This window comes from Mastigoproctus giganteus, chromosome 8, assembly GCF_048544385.1.
Source record: "Mastigoproctus giganteus isolate SK-2022 chromosome 8, ASM4854438v1, whole genome shotgun sequence".
Taxonomy (NCBI): domain Eukaryota; kingdom Metazoa; phylum Arthropoda; class Arachnida; order Uropygi; family Thelyphonidae; genus Mastigoproctus; species Mastigoproctus giganteus.
Window position 1 is genome coordinate 145,492,800 of NC_143582.1, and position 27,372 is coordinate 145,520,171.

At 38.8% G+C, this 27,372-nt stretch overlaps 1 protein-coding gene across 4 annotated transcripts in view; it reads left to right on the forward strand.

Moving 5' to 3' along the window:
* The window catches only part of Yif1 (Yip1d-interacting factor 1), a 126,550-nt gene that overhangs the window by 11,668 nt on the left and 87,510 nt on the right, over positions 1 to 27,372 (forward strand). For all 4 annotated transcript variants that reach the window (XM_090379803.1, XM_090379802.1, XM_090379805.1 and 1 more), the window contains exons 3-4: positions 5,577 to 5,753; positions 16,544 to 16,680. In XM_090379803.1, the coding sequence (XP_090235929.1) occupies positions 5,577 to 5,753; positions 16,544 to 16,680 (314 nt within the window). The remainder of the gene's footprint in view (positions 1 to 5,576; positions 5,754 to 16,543; positions 16,681 to 27,372) is intronic.

The window sequence follows — 27,372 nt, forward strand, 5'->3', positions numbered from 1 at the left end:
CAACCCAAACTGAGGTATCAATTCTGCCCAATACATCCATTGCAGAATGGGCATGATCTGTGCTATCAACATCTCAACCTACCACCAAACCCGTTCTAATTGATGAAATAAGTAATACCCCTATCACAGTTCTGCCTAAAATAAAATCATGTGATAAAATGTCAAATAAATCACGAAGGCAACAAGCCACTGAATTACAAAAGACAAACTCAAATAGAATGGACTCTGAAAATATAGCTACACATGATGAAACAGTCCTTGATTTTCATACAGAAGATGATATGGAGACTGGATTTTCATCAGGTCAAACTGATGACGTAGAAGAGAGTACAGATCCCGGACGTCCCAATTTTCCTAGAAAAGATAAAATGAAATATGACCGTCAAAAGCAAACCACTCACAAGAAACAGATACTCGCCTTCCCTCCTCAAACCCCGATAGTGCAGAACATTGTTCAATGGAATTGTAGAGGTTTACACAGCAATACCGATGACATCTATGATTTAATCTCCTGATATGGTCCTATAGCCGTTTGCATACAAGAGACTAATCTAACTCCACAAGTAACTCCATCAATCAGAAATTTTACATTTTACAGAAAAGATAGAAACTCCTCATTATCCGCACGTGGAGGCGTTGCGATTCTAGTTGACTGTAAAATACCTTCTAGAAACATTCCGCTTCAAACCCACTTAGAAGCTATTGCTGTACATGTATCAGTTGGACAAATTCTAACTCTAGTATCTCTGTACCTTCACCTAACAAGATGTGCACGTTTAAAAAACTAGAAGACCTCATAAGACAAATACCACCACCTTTTTGTATCCTTGGTGATTTCAATGCGCATCATCCATTGTGGGGATCAGACCACATGGACAATAGAGGACATTTGATCGAGATGATACTAGACCAACTTAAACTAACATTACTGAACACTGGTGAAAATACTTATACTCACCTTCCCACTGGATCTATGTCAGCAATTGATTTAACTCTCTGTTCCCCCATATTATATCCCAGTATAGAATGGACAGTATTAAACGACCCACACAATAGTGATCACTTTCCAATCATATGCAGAATCCAAATGCTTCAAACATGATAATCGCTCAAAATGGAAATTCTCCAGAGCGGATTGGGAAAAGTTTTCAACCCGTCTTTCTTTTGATAGCCAATTGATCAGACTACAACCCATTGATGATGTCACAGAGCATATTACCAGGCAATACTGACCATTGCCTCCGAAGCAATACCTCAAGCCTCCACATGTAAGCACAAAAACACTGGTGGAATGAAGCTTGTACCAATGCCAAAAAGGAAAAAAATAAAGCTTGGAACCTGTTCCAGAAGTTCCCAACTACCAACAACCTAATTCAATATAAAAGGCTCAAGTCAAAATCTAGACTAATTAGAAGAAAAGCCAAAAAGGAATCATGGATACAGTTTGCCTCCACAATTACAAAGGATACTAGCAGTTGTCTCATCTGAAAAAAGATTTGGCAATTAAATGGGAAATATCTACCTCTTCCTTCTCCTCGGGCGCATTATGGCCACAGCTGCCAATGCGCCAATAAAAAACCAAAAACAAACAAACTTCCTTCTCCCATCTTAATTAAAAATGGACAGGAAATTTCTTCTGAAGAAGAAATAGCTAACGCCCTTGCAGAGAATTTCTATCAAACATCTGCCACGTCAGCATATGGCAACTCTTTTCTTAAAATCAAAGCTTCGGTTGAAAGGTACAAAATAAAATTCCATACTACCCAATATATTGCCTATAATCAACCGTTTAACCTATTTGAACTGCAAACAGCATTAAATAGATCACCCAACAGTGCAGCTGGACCTAATGGTATATATTATGTAATGCTGAAACATATAAACAGTTTAGCCTTTCCTAAACCAGGAAAAGATCACTCACTTCCAGAAAATTACCGACCTATTTCTCTAACAGCTGCCTAAGTAAAATCCTAGAAAGAATGATACACAGACGGCTTACGTGGGTACTTGAAACTAAAGCACTGATGAACAACAATCAGTTTGGTTTCCAACAAAACAGAACCACTTTGGATCTAATGGTGAAAGCTGAAACTAACATCCGCAATGCTTACGTCAAAAATGAACATCTTGTAATGGTAAGTCTCGATATAGAAAAGGCTTTCGACACTACCTGGAGGTATGGCATATTGAGAGAACTTCATTCCATAGGATTACGAGGGCACTTACCAGAATGCATTAGAAATTTTCTTCAACATAGAACCTTTCAGGTCCACTACCAATCTGTACTTTCTCGGTCCTACACTCAAGAAGGTGTCCCACAAGGATCAGTACTGAGCCCTACCCTTTTTTCACTTAGACTGAACACCATAACACACAATATCCCAAATATTGTAGAACTATATATGTATGCTGATGATCTTACTTTATCTTGCCGTTCACAAAATATTCATACCATCGAAAGACAGCTGTAACTCTCCATAAATAAGTTGGAGACATGGGCAATGCAGAGTGGATATCGTTTATCAGAACAAAAAACAATTGCAGTTCACTTTTGCAAAAAACGTAAGCTACACCCAGAACCGGAACTCAGATTAAAAAACCATTTGATTCCTCTCACCAGTAATCTTTGTTTGCTAGGCTTAATATTGGATAGCAAACTGAACTTTGTTTCACATATCACATACCTCCAAACTGTTTGTCTAAAGAAACTTAATATACTTAGGTCCATTTTTGCTAGGACATGGGGAGCTGATAGATACACTTTATTACATTTGTATCGTTCTATTATCAGATCTCGTTTAGACTACAGTGCTATTGTATATGATTCAGCTAGGAAAAGTGCATTAATCAGACTTAATACCATCCAACACAGTGCCCTTCGTACTGCTCTGGGTGCATTTAGAACATCCCCTGTTCAGAGTTTGTATGTAGAGGCACACGAACCTCCACTTCACCTTCGAAGGAAAATGTTGCTTCTAAATTATGCAGCTAAAATTCAAAGCCTTCCAGAACCATCCCGTTCGACCGTTGCTTTCCAACCCTGAGTGGACAGCATTCTATAACAGTAAACTGACTGAAAATAGACCAACTGGCATTAGACTAAAAGATTTGTTTCACACCTGGAATATTGATTTTGATAACATACTTCAAGAGAGTGATATTCCTGATCCACCTTGGTCTGTAAATCTACCTCACTGTGATACCCACTTTCAGCAATGGGGAATGAAATCCCTGGCAGATGAAAATATGAAACAACTACATAAAGAACATGCCCTCAACAATATACAAAGCTGCCAAATATATATACAGATGGCTCAAAAACAGGTTCTGCCATTGGTGCCGCAGCTGTCTTTCCGTCTTTTACAGTCTCCATATCACTATCAGTTGAATGTAGCAGTTATACTGCCGAGTTATATGCAATCAAACTAGCCTTACAGAATATTAACACTCTCCACAATGCTAGCAGTATAATATACACTGATTCATTGAGTGCAGTGCCTGCTTTGGGCAATCAATTTTCAATATCACAGCCAGTCAAAAAACAAATCATTTGCTGTTTAAACCATCAGGAAGTAGGAATCATTCAGTGAAATTCTGCTGGATCCCAGGGCATTCTGGTATCTTAGGCAATGAGAGAGCAGGTCAGGCAGCCAAAAAAACCAAACAGTACAACACCAGCAAATTACCAAGTATCATATAGAGATTATTTGAAGCATATAAAAAAAGTAAAGTCTGTATGTTTCAGTGGTCAGAAATATGGAAGGCACAAAGTAATAACAAGTTGCTCCAAATCAAAGAAGAACCAGCATTATGGATTTCCAGCTTCAGACAAAATAGACAGGAAGAAGTTGTACTAGCAGGACTAAGGATTGGACATACACACCTAACCCATATGTTTCTACTCATGGGGGATGTCCCACCTCGATGCACGCATTGTACACTACCACTTACAGTCAAGCATATATTTTTACATTGTCCTCACTATTCCCCTTTCAGAAGTCCTTTCCACTCTCAATTACAACTGCAAGAACTGTTATCGCTTAACCACATGATTGGCAGTAGTGCTAACCTAGCTACACTCTATACCTTTCTGAAGCAAATACATATATATGAATTCCTCTGATGCCAAAATGGAACACATTATACTACTTTAGGATAATAATATAGGACCTGTCACATTTTGGCCTTAGCTGCCCTTGTGCCCTTAAACACCAATACCAATACGTTTAAGCTAACAAGTCTGTAATTACTCAGGTCACCTTTTGAGCCCTTTTGTGAATTAGGATACATTTGCACATCTCCAGTCCATAGGAACCTCTTCTGAATCCAAAGATCCTTTGATAATTATGGTTAACGGTTTGCTTAAATCAAACAAACAATTTCTGTTGTTTTCAAAGACAGCACAAACTAGTAGCCAACTAAACAATTCAATTTGGGTAGTACACATTTGAGCAATTCTGGCTTTGAATGTCAATTCACTCTATCACAGTGATAATAATATGATAAACCAGCAATTATCTTTTGTTGCAGAATATTTACTTATGGAAACACAAATTAATTTACTTTAAACTCTTATTAAACTGCAAGTATTTAGATTAAAACCTAAATTCAGAATACTACAGTAATACTACCTCTTTAAAGTCTAGTTACTTTCTATTTTTGTTGTCATAGTAAAAAACATGGAGCATTCATTAGTAGTGACATATGACATGCACTGTGTGATAACAATTTCACTATGGACTTTTAATACAAGAAAATTATATTGAGTTATATTGCTGTTATCTTTTGTTTACATACAACAAAGAAAGGTTAAAAAGCTCTAAACTCCAAATTATGTAAAGTTCCTGAGAATAAATAAAAAAACTTCTTAAGACTCTTTTTAAAAGATAGATAAATCATTTATCTAACCCCTCTCTTTACACTGTTACCTTTTTTTTTTTGGAGCTGTCAATTTTTAGATAGGCAGCTCCAAAAAAGCTGCCAATGTTTTCTGCAGAAGACATGGATCAGGAATGAACTACCATCTTTTGATTCGTCTAATGTGTTCTCTGAGGTTGTTCCGACTTTTTTTTTTTTTTTTTGAGATGTCACTAATGGTCTTCTGTCTTTGAATAACATCTGTGAACACAGAAAGACTACTGACGTGGAATGGCGCTATGACCATAGATGCCGATGCACCAAAAATAAATCCCCAGTCAAACAAACAACTGACATGGAATCCAATGACTATCCCACATTGAAAGTTTAAATTCCAGTTCACCATCCATACTAGCATCTAACATGCTGCTACATAATCAGACCTACAAGATTTATATTGGTATATGCACGTATGGGGGGGGGGGGAACTTCTGGCTTAATACACAATATATTATTGGAGGGCTCTGTGTATACTTTTGGCCTTAAAGTATATAACATTTTCTCTGCACTTTGGTTTCCCCATCCACCCTGATTAAAATTCTTCCACTTTCTCTTTTTCTCTGTGCATGATTGAAAACTAAATGGATTGTAAAATAGTGCATACCCATATACAGAAATAATGTCTGCATAAATCCAAGCCCATTGCTCATTTTTTCTAGGACAAATTCCAAGTGGGCCTAGGAGAACAAAAAGTGCCAAACAACTTCCTGCCTCTCAACAATATGGTTACAGTGGCTATGGACAAGGACCTCAGTTGTTTGATGATACAAGTGAGCATTATTCTTCACCACCAGCCCCACCTCCGCCTTATATTCAACGATCTGGATCTCTACAAGGTAAGCTTAGAAAAATCAAATTGTGGAAGACTAGAGATTAATTTCTCTTTGTAATTAGTATTCAGCTGAATGTGCATTATACCTTTTGAATATAAAATGTAATTTTATTTTTTTGTCTTAAATACATGCACCTTTGTTTGTTAGCATTGTTTTGTGTCTGTGGTGAATTCTTTACAGAACTATAATGATGAGCCATTATACCTCTATTTAGACACTGAATGAATTTTATATGGTAAGATATACTAAAAATTAATTTTGAATGATAATTACTGTAGAATTTTGTTTTATGGTTTCTCACTTTAAGATTTTCCCTCATTTTGAGTTTGTGTTTTGTGGTCGTAGTTGAGGCTTTACCTAAATAAGGTATAATTTCCTCTGAATTAGTATTTTTCATTCTAGTGTGTTTTGCCCTTTGCCCACATTTAATGAGCAAATCAGTCATTTCAGGCATGTTAGCAAATAGTAATAATTCATAATTTATAACAAAAAAAAAAAAAGAAAGCAAAGAGCAATGACTGTTATGCATGAAAGAAGAAAATTTTGCATTTGCCACATTACACATTTGTTCTTCCAACCAGTGCCTGGCAGTAAACTTAATATCCAGTGATTCAGCTAGAATATGTGAATATGTGATATGTATAAAAAAAATAATTAATAATTGATGGATTCTTATTGCCCTAATTTTAAGGAAATTTGAGAAAACTCACCAAATTGTTTTAACAGAACAAAACATGAAAATCTATTCAGAGGGAGCTGAGTTATTACATGCAGGCAGACAGATGGATGGACAAAGAAAAAATAATTTTCATTCTATTTGTCTGATTTTAATGAAATTTGGGATGGCTTGAAAAATTTTTATAAAAGGCTCAAATACATAAAATTTCGTGAAACTCCATCCACTGGGAGTCAAGTTATTACGTGAGGATGGAAAAAAAGAATAATAATAATAATTGCTGGATTCCTATTGGTCTGATTTTAATGAAATTTGGAATGGCTTAACAAAACTTTTAGAAGGCCAAAATATAAAGTTTTGTGAAAATCCGTCCACTGGGAGTTGAGTTGTTACATACAGACAGATAAACATGGTGACAACAATAAGCACATTATGCATGTATGCTAGTGGAATATTCACACTGATTTAGTGTTTGTGATAATCGCCCATGTATGCATTGTTTACCCAAGGTAACCTTGTGTTCACAGGTGTTGTGTGTGGCTTAGGGCAACTGAACAACCTGTTTTTTTGTGAGGTATCTTTTGTTTCAGAAAATATGAAATGGGATGCCAGGTATTCGTGTTTTTTCCAGTAGTGCCATTTTATTCAGAAGTTAGCTTGTATTTCTTGCACGCTAACTCCCCCCCCCCTAGTAAGAGTGGAAAGGAAGAAACAATTTTTGTGGCACACAGTAGTTTAGCCTAATAAAGTTTTTCTGTTATTTGTAGAACTACAGTGTTAAATTTTTTGTTATATTAAAGCAAATATTTGTAGTCAACAATTGAGTGTCATTTTCTATTTCAATCTAATGTTACAACTCCCATTTTAGTGTTTTCTCAATTTTAGGTTTGCCTAGTATTGATGGTATCCTCACCACTGTCACTATAAAAATATTTCCCACACAAAAGTAATTCTGCATTAGCCTTAACTATCTTTCAGGTATACTACAAAAGATGAGTTCGCAGCAATGAAAGTTTGCCAAGAATTCCCAAACAACTAACCCAGCTGTTCAGCTGGTTCACACTGAAGCCCAGTGTAATATGTCATTTACTGTTAACCTATCAGATCAACAACTGTTTATATAGAAAACTTATCACCAAGCAACAGTTTTCAAATTGCTAAGCCAGCAAATACAGCAGTCCCCACTCCATGATATGTTCAAGTCTACTAACCTTAATAGGGAAGGTGATAAAAAAATTCATTTAGAGATATTTGCTTGTAGGTTTTTGAATAGGATAGGTTTCTCTTGATAATAAGAGATCACATTATCCCTTGCTCTAGTAACCTTGGTGGACTGTTCTCAGAAAGAATCTTTTACACAAAAAAATTTTGGACACTTTGTCGAAGAAAAGCACTTCAAAATAAATTCATAAGTGAAAGTATTCTTGCTTTCACCCTCACAAGATTTTGTCGTCTGATGCTTGTTGCTCATCCATTTGAATCTGATCTTCCATTGACAATTTTTCCCACCACCTTCTACGTATCATCCTTATCTTTGTTAAAACTTTTTGTTATCAGGCTTTTAGACTCCCAAGTCTAAAATGCTAATATTCAGATCCCACTTGTGAGTGAAGTGAATCAAATTTTGGCAAAGCTGGTCATTCTGCAACATTCAAATCCTTGTTTGCACTTTCATGCTGGTAGGATTATTAATAACACTCAATATTAGGCCTGATGTAGCCATGTGGTTAGCATGGAAATACAGTAGCACATTTGATGACTGCGGTTCAAGCTCATGTGACTGCTAAATAATGTTGATGATTGTATTTGTTATTAGAATGATCAGTCGCAAATACTCTAATCTAGTAGTCATGCTTCAGTATAAACAGAACATTTTTCTTTTTTTTTTATCCTCCCTTCCCATGTGCAAGGTCTAAAAGTAATACATCTAGTATGGGAGGTGTCCACATCACAAAGGAGTAGCCAACTCTCTGTGACATTAAGCAATACTAGGTTTTAGATAACTCTCATCACTCTTTACAGTAGTGCTACTCTGGTTAATGGAGGAAGTACTGAAATGATTAAAAAACACACTTGATTTCTTGAGCATTCATCTCTTCTGTCATATAGTATGAATCATGTCTTTTGAGCATGTGATGAGCATCATACTGAGATCCATTATGCCTTATATTATGAAGGCAGCTTTAAAATGGTTTTTGCAGGCATCCATCTCTATCAGTCAGATTTTTAAAGCAGGCTTATAAACATTTTACTTTTCCTCTATTTGTTGCATTGATAACCTCAATACATCTCTCATCCTGGATGCAGTTGAAGACAGCTCTTTGTCTTCAACTTCTTAACTGGAGTTCCCACTTGTTCTGTTCTTTTACCACTGTTTTCTTTGTGTATATTAATGACCTTCTATTGACTGGAAATCCTGTTCATTGTTTTGTTGATTTGTGTACCTTCCACATCAACAAACCTTATTCCACAAATAACTACATCTGCTTTGTAGCTATTTGTGCAGAGATGGGGATTTACCTGGAACATTTTAAACATTATAAACATTTTATTTTACCTCTATTTGTTGCATTGATAACCTCAATAAATCTCTCAAATATATATATTCAAATATATATATATATATACAGGGTGATTCACTACCAGTGCGACAAACTTGCAGGAGGTGTAGGGGGCACAAAGACGAATCGGAATCACATAGCATTGCAGGGTCCGAAATGCCTTCGTCATGCGGTAGAGGACGTTGAACAGGAGGTCGCGTGAACAGCGATCCCGCTGGAAGTCAGCATTTGCGAACTGGTTCCCGAGGCAGTAGGATGGACGAGTATTCAAACGTTGAACTGGCCAACATGCACCTCGCGTATGGAGCTGCGGACTGTAACGGGCGCATCACTCTGAGCTTGTACTAGGAACATTTCCCTCACAGGCATGCTCCTCATCATATGATTTTCGCACGTGTGCACAGAAGGTTACATGAGACTGGTTGTTTCACGAGAGGTACCATGAATTGAGAGCGAACGACGAGGACGCCAGACAATGAGGAGAATGTCCTACATCTTACAGAAGGCAATCCGAGTACGAGTACTTGAGGGATAGGCCAACGATTGGGTATTTCCCAATCCACTGTATGGAGGATACTGTCAACAAACCAAATGAGTTCATACCATCTGCAACGCATCCAATCATTGGAGTCTGCGGATTATCCACTCTGGAGGACTTTTGCTACTTGGTTTCTTCAACAGAAACGGTTCGCAAATGCTGACTTCCAGCAGGATTGCTGTTCACGCGACCTCCTGTTCAACGTCCTCTACTGCATGACGAAGGCATTTCGGACCCTGCAATGCTATGTGATTCCGATTCGTCTTTGTGCCCCCTACACCTCCTGCAAGTTTGTCGCACTGGTAGTGAATCACCCTGTATATGTATGTATGTATATATATGTATATGTATATATATGTATGTGTATATGTATGTATATATATGTGTGTATGTATATATATGTATGTATATATATGTATATATATATGTGTGTATATATATGTGTGTGTGTATTTATGTATATATATATGTATATGTATATATACATACATACATTTATATATATATGTATGTATGTATTTCCATGATAAGCAAAATGCATTGATAAATTTAATAAATATATCAGTATAAATAAATTAATAAAATTAACCCAGAACTGATTAATGCCATCTATATAAGATTAAACATTACATCTGTCTGTATATTATTTAATATAGTCTAAGTATTATATCTGTTTAAGTTGTTAGTAAAAGTAAAAAGTAAAGTGCAGCCATTATCAACCCACTGCAGGGTGGAAGCCTCCTCAACAATTCATGCTGAGGGAAATGGACCATAATCTGCCACGCTGGTCCAGTGCGGGTTGGCAGATCGACCGTATTCAGCAGTCAGGGGCTTGAACCCCGGTCTACTCAAAGAGCGTGTGCTACTGCACTCCCGCTCCTGCCCACTCGGCTACGGAGGCCGTTAGTTGTTAGTAATGGAGGCTAAATAACTATACCTCAAAGTAGAATACAGAATCTACTTTGAGGTATAGTTATTGTGGGATATGGTGCAGATCGAGAACAACCTATGCGACGCAACAACAGGAGAAACATACAGTGGCCTATGCACGTGCCAGTGGTATACTGGAAAAAATATATATATGCAGTACAATGTAAGGAAGATCTTACATTTAAAATTAACATAAAAATAAAAATATTAGAATTAAAATTATGTTAATTATAGGTATATAGATACATTGAAAGGGACTTTTTCGAGGCTTAACCCCCTCAATCTATTAACCATAATTAACGCAGCTATCCGTCCAGCATAACCATTTCCAAATGATAGTTAAGATATATATGAAAACATTATATTATATTAATTAGGCTGCAAATTGCACCAAAGAAATCACAATTTAGTTGTTAACTGGCTGGATGACTGTTAGCCCGACGGATAGCTTAATTTCAAAAGAGAATGATCATGTAGAAAGAGATCCATCCACTGTTATTCATGTAAGTATGTGGTATAGTTTATAATTTATCATATTGGTATCAAAAATGTAGCATAAGCTGAGAGAAGGTGAATGGAAGCAGGGTAAAGTATAGCTATAGTACCTCAGTCCACCTCGAAATGCTCTAATAGTTCATGAGGTATGAAAAGTAATGTTATATAGTAGAAAGTAAAAAGTATAGAAAAAGACTAAGCATAATATTACGTGGGATAAAAAAAGTCGTGAGTTAGGGTTAAATTTGAAAGTGTCTGCCCAGACACGATAGGAGGGAGTACACGATGAGAGTCTTGTCGATCAATTCGGCCCTGGAGGAAAAGTGCACGGCTCAAAGGGTAGAATTTTTTTTCAGCCTGGTCTGTGCTTGTTAACAGGAGAGACTGCTTCTACAGGGATGGGATATACTTAAATAGAAAGGGTGCAAGAATATTTGCTGATGCTATCGAGGCAGTGTTAGGTGGGTCGGAAAACTGTTAGCTTGGGGGGATTCAGACTAAAAGGTTAAAAGTAACCGCAGGCAGAGGTGTAGGTGATTCTTGCACTACTTTCATTAGAATAAGCAGCGGCCTGGAGCGAGAGGTGTTGGGGGTTTCAGGGACTGATGGCAGTCATCGTGAAACAGGTGGGTATATGGGATGTGTTAGGGTAACTAATAAGAATAGGTACATGTATACCAATGCTAGAAGTAAAGTAAATAAATTTGATGAATTTGAATTGTTGGTCAAGACATCAAAGGTGGATATTGTTGGGATATCCGGATATGTCTCTGCGGATATAGCAGAGATGGTGTCACACAGATATAAGAAATGCAGAACTGGAATTTGGGGAGTACAGTGTGTACAGAAACGATAGACAGGATAGGAAGGGAGGAGGTGTAATGCTGTTAATTAAGAAAAACATAAAATCAAAAGAAGTGCATCCAGTTGATATAGATGAACAGTGCACTATTGAGTCAGTTTAGTGTGACATAAGCACTGCCAAAGCAAAAATAAGAGTAGGAATGTGTTATAGGCCTAATGACTCGAATGAGTACAATGGACAGTTGTATATAGAAATAATGGGCTAGTAAATCAGAAGGTCTTATAATGGAGGATTTTAACTTCCCAGATATAGACTGGGACTTATGGGTTGGTCACACACACACTAGTAAGACTTTTGTGGATTTATTATTATTATTATTATCCATATGATGCAAGGAAGCCTGAGGCTTATGCTGCACCAGGAAAAAAAAAAAAAAGTTCCCGAGTAACCCTGAGAGAGAGAGAGAGAGAGAGAGAGAGAGAGAGAGAGAGAGAGAGAGAGAGAGAGAGAGAGAAAGAAAGAAAGAGAGTCAAAAGTAGAAGAGGATCACCAAGAAAGAGAAGAATGATGATATCCAGCTCAGGACCCTGGGTGTGCCAAGCCCATACTCACCAGATGTGAGCCCCCGGATGATTGTTTTGTGCAGCAGCATGTTCGAGAGACAACCAGAGAGGGTAATACTCTTGATCTGGTTATCAGCAATGATCATTCGTGTATTAAGAATTTGCAGATAAAGGAACCATTAGGTGGCAGTGATCACAGTGTACTGATGTGGGATTTACTTAAAGATATAATTACCATTAGGGGTAAAGAAAGGGCTTCCGTAAAGGTGAGTACAGTGGTCTCAGACAGTTTTTAAATTCTGTACAATGGGACCAACTGATGATGTTACCAACAGAAAATTCTAAGTGGGAAGCATTCAAGGAATTAATAGTGGAAGCTACTAAACGTTTCATACCTATTAAGAAATATTGTTCAAGGTTTAGGCCTAAATGGTTTGTCAAATGAACTAATGAGACTCGTGGCAGAGAAGAAAAATGCATGGAATGCATTAAAATTATCAGGCGACACTGATGCCTATGGCAGATATAAGCTAGTCTGTAATCAAGTCACAAAGGAGGTTAGTCAGGCGAAGACAGATTACGAGAAATCTTTGGCAAAGGATGCTAAGAAAAACAGCAACGATTTATTTACTTTTATAAACTCTAAAAGGAAGGGGATGAATCTGATTGGTCCACTTGATATCAGTGGTTCGATTGTTGATGATCCTGCTCAGATAGCAAACAAACTGAATGTGTATTTTGGATCTGCATTCACCCATGAGGAGTTGTTAAGGTTTGAAAATGCCACAAGGTTATCAAATTGTAACAGGGTGCTTAATGATTTTGTAATAACTGAGAACAAAGTGGAGGAGAGAAATTGTTGAAGTTCAACATAAGAAAGGCACCTGGGGTGGATGGAATCTATCCAGTTATATTAAACGCGGCAAAGGAAGTAAGCAAACTCTTAGCCATAATTATGAGAGCATCCTTGGACTCAGGGAAGGTCCCCACGGACTAGAGGTGTGCAAATGTGTCTCCAGTTCACAAAGGGGGATCGAAGGGTGACACAAGTAATTACAGACCAGTTAGTTTAACTTCTGTTCCGGGTAAAATAATGGAGTAAAATAATGGCTGGTTAAAGATGCATTGCAGGATCATCTAGACGAGACTGCAGCAATAATTCAGACACAGCATGTGTTTTTTAAGGGAAAGTCTTGTCTGACAAATTTGATTGGTTATTATGATGTGGTTACAAAGGAACTGGATGCAAATAATAATTTTGATATCATATACTTGGATTTCAGGAAAGCTTTTGACACTGTTGCACATGTAAGACTGCTGTACAAATTGGAGCAGAATGGTATTAAGGGTAAGTTGCTACAATGGATAAAAGATGGTTGAGTGGAAGAAGACAGAGGGTGGTAATTAATGGGTGCTGCTCTTCATGGACTAATGTTATTAGTGGAGTCCCACAGGATTCGGTGTTGAGTACACTGTTGTTTTGTATATTTATCAGTGATATTGATGAATGTATATCAGGCTTAGTATCGAAGTTTGCAGGTGATACAAAGGTTGGCAGGGTTGTTAATGACAGTAATGGTAGTGTGTTACTGCAATGGGATCTAGAAAATTTGGGCAGATGGGCTGAGAAGTGGCAACTGAAGTTTAACATTGAAAAATGCAAAGTACTGCATATGGGTAGAAGTAACAGCAGAGAAAGGAACAAACTGTGTGGTACTACACTTAAGGTGGTAGAAAATGAAAAAGACCTGGGAGTAATTGTGCAGTCAGATATGAAGTTTTCTGAGCAATGCAGACAGGCTGCCAGGGCAGGTCATGGGGTATTGTCAATTATATACAGGAATTTTGCTAGCAGGGAAAAGGAGGTGATTGTCCCTCTGTATAAGACAGTGGTCAGGTCACGCCTTGAATACTGCATGCAGGTCTGGAGGCCTCATTTTAGGAAGGATGTAGATTTGCTTGACCATGTACGGAGAATGGCAAGAAGATTGGTGAGAGGAATGAAGGGATCCTCTTACCAGGAGAGGCTTAAGTTTTGCAAATTGCAGCAGCTGGAAGCTAGGCACCTGCAAGGTGATCTGATTGAAGTGTATAAGGCCTTGAATGGGTTGAGCACGCTGAATTCTAATGGGATTTTTGTACTTGTTCAGATTATGAACTTAAGGGGGCATAAATTGAAATTGAGGAAGTACAGATGTAGAATAGATGTGCGGAAATTTGCCTTTAGCCAGCGGGTGGTTAATTGCTGGAACAAACTTCCATCTGTCGTTGTGGAAGTTGATAGGTTAAATAAATTTAAGGAGGAACTGGACAAACATTTAGAGGGGATTGTTTTGTAATTTTCTTTCTTTTTTTTTTTTTGGCTGATGCTGCTTAAACTCATACACTTGCTTTCTTGCATCATATGCCACTACTACTACAACGATGGAGATGGACAGATGAAATTCATGAGTTCGTCGGTGGTAAATGGATGGCCATTACACAAACCAAAAGGAACTGTAAAGTTGTTGGAGAGGCCTTCATCCTGCACTGGATTGAAAATGGCTGATGATGACACACTATTCATTTTTTTGTTTTCCCAAGTGCTTTTCACGCCAAACTGTCTCAGTATTGCACTTGTCACCCATGTCCACTGGATGTTCTGGTTTTGATTTTATGTGCTTCTTAACTAAGAGCATAATTTCTCGTGTCGTTTCTGTACACATTGTACTCCCCATATTCAAATTCTTCATCTGCTATGCCTGAGTAACACCATGTCTCGAATATACCTACAATGCCTACATATGATGACTTCACCAATACTTCAAATTCATCAAATTTATTTATTCCTCTTGTCATTAGTGTATATGCAACAGTTTTTACTCTTAGTATCCCTAACACCGCAGCCTGTGTTTTTTCATGTTCCATGAGGGCCTCCTCCAAATCTTGAAATCCCCGACACCTCAGCTTCCAGGCTGCTGATGTTCCATTAGAAGTAGTACAAGAATCACTTTCATTTCTGCCTGCAGCTTCTGTTAATCTATTAGTCTATGTTCCCCCCAAGCTAGTGGGTTTCCCCTCCTAGCATGTCCTCAATAGCATCAGCAAATATTCTTGCACTCTTTCTACTTAAGTGTATCCCCTTCCTGTAGAAACACTCTCTCCTGTTTACGAGCACAGACATTGGGGAAAATTCTACCCTATGTGCCTTGCACATAGGGTAGAATTTTCCCCAGAGCTGAATTGTTTTACAAGGTTGTTATGTACTCCCTCCTGTTGTCTGGCCAGAATTTCAGCTGCTTTTAATTGCTATCCTGACTTACAATTTTTTCTCTGTACTTGTTAATTAAATCCTCATATCTACTACTCTTAAAATCATTTGTACAAACATGAGCAACAATATTACCTTTTGCACCCTTAAAAGATGATAGCTGCTCTACAGTGTCATCAACTTTAGCCCCTTGGCAAATGTACCCTAGTCCTATTCCACCTGTCCTTCAGTCAAGTCATTTATTACTTCCTGTTTGACCAAGGATCTCTGCTGCAAAGGATGTCATTGTGTTTTCTGATGCTGGAGCATGGGCTCAAGTGTTGGGGTCCTCTCTTTTAATCCTTCTAGGTAATCAGTCCCATTCTTCAAGCCCCTCGTATAATTTCATCAGAATTCCCAATTTGCTCTTAATCTCCTCCTCTTTGCAATGAAATGTACATAAGTAACACTCATCACGTAATCCTGATTCATAGGAGAGCCACCCTTGGAAGTTCTCTCCGAATCAAAGCATTACCACTACTTTGAGCCCTTTTCTTTGCTGCTCTAGTTTGAGGCATGATTTTAGTCTAAATTTAATTTAAAAATTACTAATAAAACTAAGAAATCAAAAAGAATAAGACTACACTAAACCTGCTTATTTGAAAGCAGTATAAACATCGTTATTACAAACTATGCTATTTTCAATTACATTATATACTACATGATAAGGTTATGTTAGAAAAATGTTTATGGTTTATAGATCTAATAAAAACACTTCTAAGACTTATTATACTGCTACAAAACTGTGAAAAAACCTCAAAATAGCACCTATATCAATATTATAACAATGGTTGCAGAATTCAAATGTTCTATTTGTGAATAACAAAGGATCAATAAATCTCTGGGTATTACCATATTTTAATCATATTCTTTAACTGTTAATGAATATTTTATAAATAATTTTGTAAAATAGAATGTTTTCTCTCCCACCCCTAGGTGGAATAAATGAATGGAGTACACAGAGCTTCAATCAGCAGCCATCATTTCTGGGACAACAGTTGCTTAATGATCCTATGGCTGCTATGGCCATGCAGACATTAGCAGGACAAGGAAGAGAAATGATGAATGAAAAGGTATTTTGCATAATATTGAAAATTCTGTATAATACTAGTTCCGTATGACTGATAATAAATAATGAATGTTATTATAGTATTTATTATGTTGTTATTATATTATTTATTATGTTGCTATTATATTATTTATATTATTATACTCATATATGGACATTGCAGTTCACCCAATGCAGCTAATGGAATTTTTGATCCTTTGCTGATTTGGATTCTAATCAAGAATCTAATAGTCAGTGAGGTATTGTTGTAAGATGTGGCATGTTCCTTACTAGGAACATGCCACATCTTAGTGTTACTTTTTGAACACTAAGTAGTTACACAAAAAGTAATGTTACTTTTTGTAACTGCTAAGTTTGTTATCTTGTCTATGCCAGTTTCATCCAGATATTTCCTTCAACCCCTTGGAATGGCATCCAGTGCTCCAGTTGAGACTGGAGCACTGGATGCCAGTTGCTTTCTTCTTCCAGCGGCTCTAGCCAGGTGGGCAGGAGCAGCAGTGCATAGCACACTCTTCTTGATTAGACCAGGGTTCGAGCCCGTGACCACCAAATATGGAGGATGAGGAAAGGTCAGGGAATGACGACCACATATCCCCAGAGCAATATGGCCTTAGTTGCTAATGCTCCTAAAAACCAAATAACAACAACAACAACAGCTTTCTTCTTCCAGAGACACTAGCTGTAGATCCTGATATTTTGTAATTTTTTCTATTTTTCTTCAGTTCTGCTACCTGGGATTGCTGCATTGATAAGTGTAACTTTCTTATTGTTAAAGTGATGTCTGGTGTATTATGTCCCAGTTGCTTATTAGTTTGGATTTTAAAATCTTACAGTATTTTAATGTTATTGTTTTCGGCAATTTTTTAAGGCTTATATTTCCACCAGTGTTTTGCAGTTGAGAACATAAAATTCATACATTTTGCATAAGTTCCAATGCAGCATTGCAAGATGTTTTTTGTAGTCAGCCATATCATTAGCATGAGCTAATGATATGGCTGACAGTTTCATCTTTTTCTTTGCATAATCTGCATTTACTTTCATTTGTAATCATTTCAGTTCTCTACTTTGTGACATTTGTTTGCAGTGCCTGTTCCTGTGCTGCAAATATGAGTTCTCCTGTTTCCTTTTTCAATGTTCCATTTTGCAGCCATTTTCAGTTATTTCTCCTGTCAATTTTACCTTTGATGTTTTTTTTATATAATGAGTTTATAGTTGTTTATTCTGCCAGACATCAGTGTGATTTTTAAAAAAATGTTTTTTTTTTTTTTTTTTTTTTTTAGGTTTAATTTCTGTGGCTCTCCTTTGTTTTGCCAACTTAAATTGTATCTTCTTTGCAGACTTCAGCCAACATTTTCTCTTTCTTACTCTTGATATAATCTTTCTGATTACATCAAGTAATCTGAATGATTACTCCTTGTAATCCATGGCTATCATTTCTTCATTGTAAGTAAAGTTGTTCAGTGTCACTCTGAAATCTTTCATATAATATAAGATCATCTGTGTATAGTAGATAGAAATTTTTTCCAGCTTGTTTTGATATTTCAAAACCATAATTTGTTTTATTCAGTATTATCAATAATGGTATCATAGCAGCAGGGCCGGATTTACATATAATCTAAACAAGCTACAGTTTAGGGCCTCACATTACAAGGGGCTTTGCTCCATCTTAAAAAATCATTTTTTAATATTGTCACAGGCAAACAGTAAGAGAGAAGGACCTCATACATGTTATAGCTTCAAGCCACAAGTTTAAATCCAGCCCTGCATAGCAGTGATGAAAAGTAAAGGTGAAAGGGAGTTACCCTGAAATACTCCACATCTTATGTTAACATTTCCTAGTTCCTCACCAAAATGGTAAGCTCATTGCTCCACCAGGGTACTGTCTTTGGTTTTATCTTTTTTTTTTTTTTTCTTAATGGACTTGTTGCATTAATTCAGTATTATTTGTTGCAGTGTTGTGTCTAGTTGTGATTGCTGATTTCTTGTTTAGCTGCTACACTGTTTCTTCAGTCATTACTGCAGCTAGTGCCTGTTTGAAGAAATCCCACTTTGCCATTTTTATGGAATAGCGTATTATGATCAGAGGTAGTCTTCTGCTCATTCAGTGTCCGATCCACAGTTTTGTTTGCTATTACTGGGGTGGAGAGTAATATTTACATAGCTCTCTCCATTAGTGCTACTGTAGGTCACTGTTTATTTAAGACTGCCGGGTTGTTGGTGGTGATAAATTCTTCTAGAAGAGAACCTTGGGGATTGGAAGTATGCTCTTGTATATCTTTGGCCTGGTGGACAGTACATAGACACAACATGGAGTAATCCGTGAGTTCCTACAATTTTTTCGCAGGCTGCATGATGGTTTGTAAATGTAGTTACTTTTATAAACTGAAGTTCCCTGTTTCTTATGATGATATCGGCCCAGAAGGTGTCAGTGTCGTCTTCAATAATTCTGTTCTGAAATAATTCTATGTGTTCAAGGACACTTGAACACATAGAATTATTTCAATATCCCTCTCTTCCATGGTTAATCTGATTTGGCCAACCACTGATCTTGACCTTTGGGCATTTATTTGTGCAATCTTGTGCAATCTCTATCTATTAATTGCTGTTCAAGGTGTATATCCGTAATTAATTCTTGTTTAGCTTGTTCTATCACTCTTAAGTATGTGGGACCTTTGTTACTTCTTATTGAGTGGTTGCCATCCTATCCTTCTGCTTTGCAGTTTACACATTTTGCTGGTTCTGTTTTCTGTTGATAATGCTTATAGTCATGTCCTCTGGTAGCACATGTGGCTTTTTTCTGGGAGCAGGTTGGTGCTGTATGATCAAATTTAAGGCATTTGTAGCACTTGGTCACTGCACTTCATGGATTAATGTTATTAGTGGAGTCTGCCAGGGTTAAATGTTGGGCTCATTGTTATTTTCTATATTAATGATATTGCTGAAGGAATATCAGGCATAATGTCTAAGTTTGCAGATGATAAAAAGGTTGGCAGGGTGGTTAATGCGTAACATATCAACTGTGTGGTACTACACTGCTGCAGTAGGAGAAGAAAAAAAAAAAAAAACTGGTGGTAATTATGTAATTAGATATGAAGTTCTCTGACAGTGCAGACAGGCTGCCAGGACAACTCATGGGGTTTTATTAATGATATACAGGAACTCTGCTAGCAGGTATGAAGAGGTGATTATCATATTGTACAAGACAATATTAAGGCCGCATCTTGAGTACTGCATACAGGACTGGAGGCCTCATTTTCAGAAGGATGTAGATCTGCTGGAATGGGTTTGGAGAAGGAAGCAACGACATTGGTGAAGGTAATGAAAGGGTGGTCATACCAAGAAGGGCTTAAGTTCTGCAAATTACAGCATCTGGAGATTAGGCACCTGTGAGGTGATCTAATTGAGATGTTTAAGGCCTTGAATGGATTGAGCAAATTCTGTGCTGATGACATTTTCCTTTTGCTCGGACTACACACATGAGGAGACAAATTCAAATTGAGGGAGGATGTTGCAGGACAGATATGCTGATGTTTGCCTTCAGCCAGTAGGTGGTTGATTGTATTGCTGGAACTAACTTCCATCTGTTGTTGTGGAAGTGGGTAGTTTGAATAAATTCAAGGAAGAACTGGACAAATTATTGGAGGGGATGAACAGCTGATGTGGGAGGTTTTTTTTTTTTTTTTTTTTTGGCTGATGCTCTACAAGCTTGCTTTTTGCATCATATATGCTACTACTGCTAATAATAATAATAAAAGGGGTATGTTTAGCCCAGTGATTATGATGCTGGACCAGCAATATCATGGACCCAAGTTCAAATCCTGATGTGGGAAAAAAAAAATAATAAAAAATAAAAACACACTGGGGGGAGGGGATCATTAAAAATCACAAAAGTCACTTCATAAGACCTATCTCCCCAAGGTCAAAGGTGACTGAGGAAGAGAGTGGCACCACCTGGTGTTACTCTCAATAACTACTACCCACCACTGGATGCATTAGCATTAGCATTAGTAGAGGCATTTGATGCAAGAAAGCAAGCTTATGCAGCATCAGCCAAAAAAAAAAAAAAAAAACCCCACTTCCACTTCACCCCTCTGTTCGTTCGAAATACCTGTCCAGCTGAGCCTTAAACTTATTTAGGCTATCAACCTCCACTACAAGGGATGGAAGTCTGTTCCACCAACCAACCAACCGCTGGCTAAAGGCAAATTTCCGCACGTCTATCCTACATCTGTCTTTCCTCAATTTGAATATATGCCCTCTCAGGTGATTATTCTGAGCTAGAGGAAGAATCCCATCAGCATTGAGCATGCTCAAACCATCCAAGGCTTTATACACCTCTATCAGATTACCTCGCTGGTGCCTAGTCTCCAGACACTGTAATTTGCAAAACTTAAGCCTTTCTTCGTAAGAGCACCCCTTTGTTCCATTCACTAATCTTGTTGCCCTTCTCTGTACTCGTTCCAGCAGCTCTACATCCTTCTTGAAATGAGGCCTTCAGACCTGTATACAGTACTCTAGGTGTGGCCTGACCATTGCCTTATACAAGGGAATAATCATCTCCTTATCCCTGCTGGAAAAATTCCTGTATATCATTGACAATACTCCATGAGCTACTCTTGCAGCCCGTCTGCACTGCTCAGAGAACTTCATATCTGCCTGCACAACCACCCCAAAGTCCCTTTCATTCTCTACCACTGTCAGTGTAGTACCACAGAGTTGATACGTTGCTCTGGGGTTGCTGTTTCCCATGTGTAGTACTTTACATTTGTCAATGTTAAACTTCATTTGCCACCTCTCAGCCCATCTGCTCAACCTTTCCAGATCCTGTTGCAGCAGCATAGTGTCAGTAGTGTCCTTGACAACCCTGCCAACCTTTGTATCGTCTGCAAACTTGTACATTAAGCTTGATATACCATCATCAATATCATTTATAAATACAGAAAACAATAATGGACCCAACACTGAGCCCTGAGGGACTCCACTAATAACATTACTCCACGATGAGCAGTGTCCATTGATTACCACTCTCTGTCTTCTCCCCCTCAACCACCCCTTTATCCATAGCAGCAATTTGCCTCCAATGTCACACTGCTCCAATTTGTGTAGCAGTCTTCCATGTGCAACAGTATCAAAAGCCTTTCTAAGATCCCAGTATATAATATCAAAGCTATTCCCTGCATCCAGTTCTTTTGTGACTGCATCATAGTATCCAATCAAATTGGTCAGGCAAGACTTCCCCTTAACAAAACCATGCTGTGTCCGAGCTATAACTGAAGTCTTGTCTAAATGATCCTGCAGTGCTTCTTTAACCAGTGCCTCCATTAATTTTCCTGGAACAGAAGTTAAGCTCACAGGTCTATAATTACTTGTGTCAGCCTTTGATCCTCCTTTGTGAATTGGGGTCACATTTGCACATTTCCAGTCTATGGGTACCTCCCCTGAGTCCAAGGAAGCTCTCATAATTATGGCTAAGGGTTTGCTTACTTCCTTTGCTGCCTCCTTTAATATAACTGGATAGATCCCATCCACCCCGGGTGCCTTTCTTGTGTTTATCTTCAATAGTTTCTCCTCCACTTTACTCCCAGTTATATCAAGATTCTGTAGCTTACTGCTAGAGTTGAATACACCTCTGGCATTCCCCTCGCTGAATAACTCCTCATGTATGAATGTCGATGCAAAATATTCATTTAGTTTGTTAGCTATCTGAGCAGGATCATCAACAGTCAACAATCTGATTCATCCCCTTCCTTCTAGAGTTTACATAAGTAAAGAGCTCTTTGCTGTTTTTCTTTGCCAAGGATTTCTCGTAATCTGCATTCGCCTGCCTAACCTCCTTTGTAACTTGGTTGCATATCAACTTGTATCTATCGTAGGCTTCTGTGTCATGTGTTAATTTGTAAGTATCCCATGCATTTTTCTTCTCTGCCATATGCCTCATTAGTTCATCTGACATCCATTTTGGCCTAAACCTTGAACAATATTTCTTAGTTGGTATGTAAAGCCTAGTAGCTTCCAAGATAAGTTCTTTGAATGCTTCCCATTTTGAATTTGCTGTTGGTAACATCATCAGTTGGTCCCACTGTATAGAATTTAAATACTGTCTCAGTCCATCGTAGTTGCCTTTACGGAAGCAATAACCCTTCCCTTTACCCCTAATGGTAGTTACCTCTTTGAGTAAATCCCACTTCAGCACACTGTGATCACTGCCACCTAGTGGTTCATTTATCTGCAGATTCTTAATGCATGAAGAATCACTGCTGATAATCAAATCAAGAGTATTACTCCCTCTAGTTGCCTCCCGAACATGCTGATGTAGAAAACAATCATCCAATAAATCCACAAAAGCCCTGCTAGTGTGTGAGTGACCAGCCCCCAAATTCCAGTCAATATCTGGGAAATTAAAATCTCCCATTATAAGACTCTCTGATTTACTGGCCCACTCTATTTCTCTGTACAGTTTCTTATTATACTCATCAGAGTCATTAGGCCTATAGCACACTCCTACTCTCAATTTTGATCTCCCAATGCTTATGTCACACCAAACTGACTCAACACTGCACTGTCCAGCGATGTCGACTGGCTTCACTTCCTTGGTTTTTATGTGTTTCTTAACTAATAGCATAACCCCTCCCCCCCCTTCCTATCCTGTCTATCCTTTCTGTAGACGTTGTACTCCCCAAATTCCAGTTCTGCATCCCTTATATCTGTGTGACACCAAGTCTCTGATATCCCAACAATATCTGCCTTTGATGTTTTGAGCAATACCTCAAATTCATCAAATTTATTTACTAAACTCCTAGCATTGGTGTACACGCAAGTATACCAGCACCCGTTTCTATTTTTAGCTACCCTAACACAACCCATGTGTTTACTTGTACCGCAATGGCTCCCAGCAGTCTCTGAAATATCATGCATCTTGTTTTTCAGGCTTCTGCTCATTCTAATAGAAGCAGTGCAAGAATCTCTTTCACCTCTGCCAGTGGCTACTGTCAATCTATTGGTCTTTGTCTCCCCCCAAGCTAGCAGTTTTCCGACCCACCTAACACTGCCTCGATAGCATCAGCAAATATTCTTGCACCCTTTCTATTTAAGTGTATCCCATCCCTGTAGAAGCAATCTCTCCTGTTAACAAGTACAGTCCAGGCTGAAAAAAATTCTACCCCTTGAGCCTTGCACAATCTTTCCAGGGCCGAATTGATCGACAAGGCTCTCATCATATACTCCCTCCTATCGTGTCTGGGCAGAATTGCAGACATTTTCAAATTCAACCCTAATTCTCGGCTTTTGTTCAACAGTGACCTATACTTGTTAAGTAATTCTGCCGATCTCCTACTCTTAATATCATTAGTGCCAACGTGTACAACTATATCACCTTTTGTGCCCTTAAAAGATGATATTCGCTCTACGTCATCAGCCTTTGCCCCTGGCAGAGGCAAAAGCTAAAAGCTAAACAGATCCATCTCCATAGTCAGACAAAGATGAGAAGTAGAAATATTGAACATACTGTGAGTGTGGCACAGGATAAAGTCATTTGCATTCAGGCCTTAGGCAGAGCAGTTGGTACAAAAAATTAAGAGAGTGTCTCCCAAGGAAGACAGTGGAGCAAGTTGCACTGTCACCCATATGGCTACCACAAGGGAAGGGCAAGGCCATCCAGCCCAACCAACTGGAAACACTTCCTGTACAACTATGCTAGTGAACACTGAGGAGGGAAGAAAAATCTGGTGTATGAAATGAAGTATCAAAATGAATATGTTCATCATGCAAGCATGCTACAAAGTAACGAAGCTTGAGATCGACACAACAGTGTACAGGACAAAACTAACCACCACATGGTTGGAATGGTTCCTGACTGTTCAGGTCACTGAACAGTGAATAGCAGGCCATCATCACGAAGGACCTAATAGCCCCTGCAATCTTGAAAAAAATCAAGCAGAATATGAGCAACTAAATACACAGTTGTAAACTGTGCAACTAAGTACACGAGCACAACAAACCAGAACTGGAGGAGGAACAGCAAATACAAGTGGAGCAGTCAAAGTGGAAACAGACATGGTCATGATATCCAGAATAGAAGAAGAGTGGAAGAAGGCCCTTGTAGAGTTTGAGGGTATGGACCCCACAAAGACCCACAGCATACCGAAGCAGAGACACAACAGAATCCTGTAGCAAATCAGACTTCCTCATTTGGAAAATAATACTGGATTACCTCAATAACAACAAAGTAACACTGTATACCATCAACAGTGTGCTGTGTTGATGGTATACAGTGTTCAACCTAGTGTGCTGCTGTAGCAGCCACTAGGTTGAACAGAAGAGAAATCAGAGAACAGCAGAAAATAAAACACAAAAACAAGGAACCACCAGCCTATGAAAGGATGCTACAGCACAAAATAGAAGAGATAAGAGAGAAGATAGGCCAACTGACCCAGTACCAACAGGGTAACAGAAGTAAGAAGCTGATCAGAAAAGCAAAGACCATCCTCAAGAGAGACAGCATCCATAGCAAACGCACCTAATCAGAGAATCAAAGAATACCTGGACACCCTCGAGCAGAACCTCTTTGCACTCTGTAAAAGGTTTCGTCGATATAGGGAGAGGAAAGCAGGTAACTAGATATTTGATGAAAACCAGTGAGCATTCTGTGGGAGCATTTGACAATGGGAAAAAGAGGGCAATGAATCCCCTGACCATAAGTACTTGAGGAATTCTTGAATAACCTGTGGTGCAGCAAAGTTAGCCATAACCGCTGTGCCCCTGGATAGATCTAGAATGAAAGAAAACCTGGGATATACAAGAGATGACAGAATGGGAGATTCTAGAGGAAGAAGTACAAAGTCAATCAGGAAGTCCCACAACTATTGAACCCCAGGAATAGATAACATTCACAACTACTGGTAAAAGAAGCTCAGCTGCACACACACACGTATATGGCAGAACAGTTCACCCAGATGATAAGGCACCCGACACAGTCACAGAGTCTCTGACTCAAGGAATCACCTACCTGACAGCTGACACACTACAGACCAAGCAAACTACAGACCGATAACTTGTCTCCCAACAATGTAGAAATCCTGAGCAGCTGCATAACTAAGAAGATATCAGACCACTTGGAGAGCTAGAACATCATGGCTCAGCAGAAGAACCGATGTAAGCATTTGAGCAAAGGATTTAAGAGAAATTGACTGTTTACGCTGCAGTTATGGGGCAAGCCTACAAGAAGCACCTCAACCTGTACATGGCCTACATCGACTGCGGCAAGGCCTTTGACTCCGTGCAGCATAGCTGGCTGATAGAGACACTGAAGGTCTACAAAGTCGACCTGACACACTTCCTAGAAGCAACCATTGCAAAATCAACCATCTCAACGTTCTCGACCATCATCAAGGTTGAGAAGGTCGAAAGAGGAACCTTCCAGGGAGATTCCATGTACCCACTATGGTCCTGTCTAGCACTCAACTCACTGTCCACCATGCTCGATAACAGCAAGTAAGGATATACCCTAATAGAAGGGCGGAACTTGTTAGTTAGTTAGTTATTTGGTTTTTAGGAGCATTAGCAACTAAGGCCATATTGCTCCGGGATATGTAGTGGTCATTCCCTGACCTTTCCGCATCCTCCGTATTTGGTGGTGACGGGCTTGAACCCCGGTCTAATCAAGAAGCGTGTGCTATGCACTTCTGCTCCTTCCCACCTGGCTATGGAGGCGCCATGGGAGGAACTTGTACACCCTCTCTCACCTGATGTACATGGATGACATCAAACTTTATGCCGCAACCAAGAATCAGCTCCAACAGCTGCCCTGGATTACTGAAGAGTTTAGCAAGGGCATCAAAATGCAGTTTGTCCTAGACAAATGCAAGGTCCATGGATTGCATCAAGGATATCCAGTTAGCCAAAACTACCAGCTGAAGACCAGTGAAGAGATTGAAACCATGGCAGAGAGGAGAGACCTAAAATTATCTTGGGATGATAGTTAGAACACAAGGAGATAAAGACCATCCTCACTGAGAATTATCATCAGAGATTGAGAAGCCTGCTAAAATCATATCTGCGTGGCAGGAATATGATCTCAGCCATAAACACTTATGCAGACCTAGTACTAACCTACTACTTCAGGAACTACAGGAAATACAACCCTCCAGGGGCTTCAGAGTGACAAATGACTTATGTTGACGATGCCACCTGGCCCCTGAAACAATCCAGCACATCACCGCGGGATGCAGGGTGTACTAGAGATCCCAACCTACAAGCTGTACTGGGACTGCACCATAATAACGGACAAGACAGTCCTGCACAACAGACCGGACATAACCCTTGTTGACAAGGAGAAAAAGGCTACTTATCTGATTGACATAGCAGTGCCCAACACTGGCAACCTCTAGAAAACCCATGAGGAAAAAATCTGGAACTACACGAACCTAAGACAGGAGATCAAAGAGATATGGCATATGCCACAAGTAACAACCATCCTGATCATCGTGTCAACCACCGGTATGGTGCCAAAGACCCTGCATAACAGCCTAAGGTCTCCAAGAGAACACCTATAAGGAACTTCAGAAAGTCACAATCCTGAACACCTGTAGGATAGAGTTCTTTGACCAACAGTAACACCAGACATAACAACCACCCTGTGTATTTGGTAGCAAAACACCGTCACGGGGTGGAACCCCCCTCCCAATCAGGGAAAAATAAT